The 6,422-nt window shown below is 33.2% G+C and overlaps 1 protein-coding gene across 1 annotated transcript; it reads left to right on the forward strand.

The window, feature by feature from the left end:
• On the forward strand, window positions 216-2,653 carry LOC104790966 (activating signal cointegrator 1-like). The gene is made up of 4 exons (XM_010516765.2): window positions 216-463; window positions 1,114-1,749; window positions 1,829-1,927; window positions 2,137-2,653. Exons 1-4 carry the CDS (start codon window positions 221-223, stop codon window positions 2,491-2,493), a joined length of 1,335 nt encoding a protein of 444 aa, XP_010515067.1. The 5' UTR covers window positions 216-220; the 3' UTR covers window positions 2,494-2,653.

Raw genomic sequence — 6,422 nt, forward strand, 5'->3', positions numbered from 1 at the left:
ATCGTATAGTATGTATTATTTATTATTTGTCGTGTACAATTCACACATGCATACTATCAAATTGATTCACAACAATTACTACTACAAACCTCTAAATTACAAAGCTCTCTGGTTGTGTTTATTAAACCTGGTTTAAAATATTTGGGGTAAGTTCGAAGTTCAAAAACATAGCACCACAGATAGGCCCGTTATCATTGGGCCGAGCTTGTTAAGGAAAAAAATGTATTTTCGATTGGAGAGCGAGGAGCGATTCTTACTTGTCGGGGTTTCGAAGAGGCTAAAGGCGACGGAGAGAGAATCGGAGGAGATGATGGGAACGGCGGTTGGGCAGTGGCTAGAGGAAGCGTTAATTGATCTCTGCGGGAGACCAGAAACCGGTTTGAATTTCGATCGGGATGTAATCTCCGGTTTAGTCTCCTATTGCGATCTCGCTCAGCCTGTCGATGCCAAGGAGTATCTCGACGTAAATCTTTCCCTCTTTGCTCTCCTGATGCTTGTCTTTCTTTAATTCGATGATTTAGCTTATTTTTTCATCTAATTTTGAATCAGTGGTTTTGTAGCAGTGAATAAGGAGGGTAGTGTTTTATAGATTTAACCTCTCTGAAACTGTTGAAGAGCTCATTTTTTGATGTATAGGTTGTTTAATTTAGTTAGTACGAATCAGAGAACAATTATTGTTCTTGAATTGTATAGCATCACATTTTAGGGGATTCTTTTTCCCACACTATATATGAGTTGCTTATAATTGACTCCATTGTTTGATTGATGGACTTAAGGCGTTTCTTGTGATTGAGTTCCAACGGTTATTATGACTCTTGATCATGGAATCAACTATTCGTCTGGTTATCTCAGAACTTTTTATATATGTGTATAGAAGAGAGTTGCTCTGAAGATCTCTTCAGAGTCAATGTCACCAAGTTAGTTCTTATTAAGACTGTTCTTGTTACTGTAGGCACTAAAGATTAGATGATCTTATCACTAGAAACTTTTACTTTCAAATGGAGTAACTTGAAACTTCTGATTGATTTTATTGATGCTTTTATCTAGAATATTTGTTCATCTAGTCCCAGAGTAAGTAGGACTGATTGATTTTTTATTGATGGTTTTATCTAGAATATTATCGGAAAAGAAGGCAAAAGCATCATTGCAGAATATCTACAGAGAAGAGGATACAAAGATCCAACCAGCCATGTTGCAGGTAGTAGTAGTTCAGGTCCAGAGCTGCAGATGTATGTTAAGCCTAAAGTGGATAACGGTGCTTCTAGTGGAATCAAGAAACCATTTAAAACACCGAAAGAGAAAACATCTTCTTCTAGTCAGCAAGCTGGAAATGGGAAGGTAACAGCTCCTCCCCAGCAACAAGTCAATCCTAAGAAGAAAAAAGGCGGAAAAGTGATTTCGCTAGCAGAGGCAGCTAAAGGATCAATAGTGTTTCAGCAAGGGAAACCTTGTGCATGCCAAGCTCGTAGACACAAATTAGTGAGCAACTGCTTGTCGTGTGGGAAAATTGTTTGTGAACAAGAAGGAGAAGGGCCTTGCAGTTTCTGTGGAGCACTTGTGTTGAAAGAAGGAAGTTCATATGCTGGGCTAGAGGAAGGGTATACACCAGTCTCTGATGCTGATGTGGCAGCTGAAGCATATGCCAAAAGGCTTGTAGAGTATGATAGAAATTCTGCCGCACGTACAACGGTTATTGATGATCAGAGCGATTACTATGAAAGTGAGAGTAGTAGTTGGCTCTCTGCTGAGGTATATATAGTCTCCATTGGTAAAACAAAACTTGGTGTTTGTTTCGCCATTGAGTTAATATTTTGGATTCTGTTTTCAGGAAAAAGAGCTAGTAAGGAAGAAACGGGAGGAGATTGAAGAAGCTGAACGAGTCAAAAAGAGCAAAGTGGTTATGACCTTTGATCTACTCGGCCGTAAGGTAACTCTCAAAAGCCACCTGTTCACAACATGTTCGAAACATAAAGATAAGTCATAGAAAGCCTAACAACTAGATCTTCCTTTGTCTAAGTCTCTTGGCAATGTTACCTACATTTTGTCTGCAATAGGGCATGTTTGATTTGCTAGATTCATTTCGAAGTTTCTTATTCACTCGAAGTACTGATGATTCATGAATTTGACACGATACAGGTTCTGTTAAATGAAGATGATATCTCAGAACTAGAATCAGGGAACAGGATACTGGGACCACCCGAGACTAAAAACGTGAACAGAATAAAACCGAACCCGACCGCAAAACTCATTCCAATCTTCTTAGACCCGGGACCAACCGAGAAGAAGCCAAACAGCAGCAGCGCTTCGAAGAGAGACAACAAGAAAAACCGAAACGGGTTGTGTCTAGAGATTACAGGAAGGGTACAACATGACAGAAGTGAACTCAAGTACTTACAAGCCGATCCGAAATCGGACGCTAAATCATCATGGCCATCAGGAAACGATGGGCTTCATGTAGAAGATGGTGGTGAATGTTCCTTAGATTACGACTGAGAATTTTTAATTTTCAGTAACCAAAAAAAATTACTTTTTCTTGTATTTGATAAATAACTTTCACCCGGTGAACCGAACCGGAGACTTATGTTCGGTTCAAAAAAGGTCAAACAGTTTTTTCTCCATCCACGTCGGATACAAAAAAGATTGTTGTGTGTGATACGCGCCGTCGGTAAAGGAATCACGTGTTGCGAAGTTTGGGTTTCTCATGTGCATACGTGGCGCGATGTAATTGGGTAATGTTAAATTCTCTCGGTTTTATTAAGATAAGATTATTCGTCTCCACGTGTTACGTGTTCCCAGCTATCAAAATCCTTTTCTTGGAGCACTATGTATTTTTAAATTTTATTTTTTCTCATTTGAATTCGTCGTCATTGGGGAATAGAATAGTATATGTGCGAATATAATGAAAATATATACATGTATAAGATAATGAAAGTTATATATATATATAATGAAAGTTTGTTTCTTACTTTAAAATCTAGCTAAAAAAAAAAATTTGGACTACATGAAAAAAAAAGTATTTTTGTGGCTATATAGAGAAGTATAATGTGTATTATAGACTTATAGTCCATATGCAATCTTTATATCACCGTGATTAGATTTTCTTTTATAAATTACCAAAAAGTTTAAATTATAACAAAAACAAAATAATACGAAAAAGTAAAACTTTGTAAAATGGAGCTGTGTTTGATTGAATCCACCAACTGCCGGTAAGATAAAATAATAATATCGCTAATGTATTAATATGATAACTATGATTAAGACATTAAATAATCTTCCCCCCTTAATAAGTAATGAATAGTTGTAAGATAGATAGAAAAGCACATTGATATGATGCGACACAAGTCCCTTTGTTATCCACACCTTTTTTTCCCCCTAAAATCCCATTTTTCTTTCTAATTTATGTGTAAAAATAACATTTATGACGTCACCCACCCATGACTTCTTATAATGGAAAAGATTCCATCTGCCCCCTACCAGAAAATCTGAAAAACTAGCTCATTTATACACACTACCCCCATATACATGTATATAAGGCTTTGTTTTCTTTTGTGAAACCATAAGATATCAAGTTTTAGGTTTCGAATGGTTGTAGCGGGTTAAGCGGACGAATCCGTTTGTCGAATCATTCATAATTTGTTGTTCGTAGTGGTGTAAACGGATTTTTTTTTTACATATATAAACTTGGTATGCGATAAATTGGTGTCCGCTCTAAATATAGTTTGATCTATACCGTTCACAGTATAGTTTTGCCATGCAATATTGTAGTTTAACTACATTGTTTTTTTTGTTTTGCTTTAAAGTTTAACTTCATTATGTTCATTTCATCTTGAAACTCTTATAAAAACGCAATACAGCTCTCAGTAATGAATTATATACAGATAATCTGATGCTGAAAATTAAAAGATGAAAGGAAAATAAAAAAACAGATAAGGAAGAGATGTTAAAGGTGTAAGTCTTATTTGGACAAAAGATGCCAACAGAGCATCTGGCAAAATTGTTAGATGGTAAGATGTCTATTTCAATAGCCACATTTATGTGCAAACGATACCGCAAACGCCATGTGGTCTCTTCAAACGCAACACTTTGTATCAATACAAACCAAACCACCAGCTGTACCAATCGTTGTATATATGCATGTTGCGACTGCGTTCCACCTTTTCAACCAAACTCCCTCAAAATGGTTACTGCTTAATTAAGTGACTAATCACTGTTGCATTAACAGATTATGATTATGAAATCTTGTAGACTTTTTTTGCCTATATGTTTTGACATTTTGTTAACTCGATCCGATAGGCTAATTGATCTCACACTTATAGATTTTTTTCTTAAACATCCCATAATGTCCTATTCGATATTTCACTGTATTCGAATATGCTTTTGGGTAACAAAATGTGATTCGAATACCCTGACTAAGATTTTACATTTTCAATAGCAACAAAGTTCGGATATAAAAACAAAACGATATGTTATTCTTTATTATTTGCCTTATCATTACCCTTAACTTTATAATTTTTATGTAAATTACTAACATACTCTAATTATGTAAATTACTATACAGGTAGTACATATATATACATGAGCTGGTGAGTTATACGTTCATTTGTCTACTACTTCTTTTGGTGCATTTTAAGCATAGGGGCAAACAAAATCACAAGGTTAGAGAGACAAGAGGGTCCAAAAAATTGGAGAAAGTTGTATTTTATCTGTAAAAGCTTGCTGGTTACAACCTGCAATATCACACTTTAAGCTTTTTTTAACCAAACTTTTTCTAAATCCTTCACTTCTTAATTTAAAAATTCTAAGCTATCTTTACTGATTAATTTCTTCCGCCCTAAATAATTTTTTTTTTCCGATCATTACAAAGTTTCTGACGTTTTAAAAAAGTGCCTATACATTGGCCAACATGTAGTACTTGGTTATAGATCAATTTGTAGGTCAGTTTTTTTTATAAAAAAAAAATATTCTTATTGTATGTGATATTTCTAAAGCTCATTTTTTGAAATAGCTATCTTAATTTATTTTTAACTTGATATTTGTAAAGCTCATTTTTTTAATATCGATCTCTTTTTTCTTTTAAATAAAATAATTATTGATAATGTTGTAAGTCAATAGCAGCACACTATTTTTCCTACAAAATATATGTCAAGAATAATCTATAATGTATTAAAGAAAAGGTTTTTCAAGAATAGTAAAATGTAAATGTAACTATCATTTAGACATGCGAGATACGTACTGATTCGCTATTTTCGACGTTAACAACTGTTTGGTTTAATTAACAAAAAAAAAACACTGCTTGGTTACTTAAAAAAATATGGTAAAACAAAAGCTAATTAAGGTGACAAACGAAACGAAGAAACTGGAGCAAAAATAGGTGAAGTTATTAAATTGCTTGACAAAAAAATTAAGGAACATGAACTATAAGTTTATAACATCGCTAGTTTTCTGTTAGATGGAGAGCAAATAAAAACAAGAAGACCCGACTAAATGAAAACCGTGGGGTATATTTGAAGGAAGTAAATCATGGGGACATGACCGCATGAACTATATTCAAACCTGGGTAATGGGGTAAAGATGGAAGGATCTAATTACCAAAAATACAACTAGCTAATAGCTACAAAAAAATTGGCGCAGCAAACTTTCGAAAGTGAATATCATAAAATCTGTAGATCATTTTAGAATCATTTTTGATATTAATATTTTTGATAGTGTATTTCCTCATGATAATTTAGAATTCCTTATTGTTCTATAATTTTGAGCTATTTTAAAAATAAATAAAGAAAAATTGTAACTTTGGAAAGTACTTTAGACTATATTTATAGAAAAAAAATATTAAAAATCTATTATATCTGACCATAGAAACATTTAAGAGAACATAAAAATTATAAAAATTATATAATGTGTTATATGTATGTCTTCGTATAATTGATCTGCATTTTCCAGGAGATGGAGAGTAAAATTATAATTATTGGCAACTTTGATGGTTTTTATTTTTTTTGCGAAGCCTTTTTTCAGTCGTTAAGTGCTATCTCGATTTCGATTTAGAAACATTAATCAAAATGAGTCCTTACGACGTTCATATATGCAATGCATGTAATATACTTACCTTATCTATTAGTATTATTTTCTAAAGATATAGAAAAATAAAGGATATGATCGTTTTTGTCATAAAATATAAAGATCTATTCATATCTAATGGCTTTTTTTTCGTCATGCTATTATAATGACTTTCTATAAAGAAGTCTATTATTGAAACAAGTTAGATGATTATTATAAATGTTACCTAGATTTAAACAAGAAAAAATTGTTTATTTCCATGCAATTATCAGAATGAAAAATATTAGTATATTTTTAGTTTAGATTTACGTGACAAATTAATATGTCTATAAAAAACTGAATAAGCTTGCGACAAGAAAAAAGCTAAA

Source organism: Camelina sativa, chromosome 6 (genome assembly GCF_000633955.1).
Source record: "Camelina sativa cultivar DH55 chromosome 6, Cs, whole genome shotgun sequence".
Classification (NCBI taxonomy): Eukaryota; Viridiplantae; Streptophyta; class Magnoliopsida; order Brassicales; family Brassicaceae; genus Camelina; species Camelina sativa.

Bases quoted from the DNA above. Each gene is read 5' to 3' on its own strand.
- LOC104790966 (XM_010516765.2), top strand. From the start codon at position 221: ATGTATTTTCGATTGGAGAGCGAGGAGCGATTCTTACTTGTCGGGGTT. The intron at 464-1,113 runs GTAAATCTTTCC...GGTTTTATCTAG, and splicing joins ATGCCAAGGAGTATCTCGAC to AATATTATCGGAAAAGAAGG. The intron at 1,928-2,136 runs GTAACTCTCAAA...GACACGATACAG, and splicing joins TTGATCTACTCGGCCGTAAG to GTTCTGTTAAATGAAGATGA.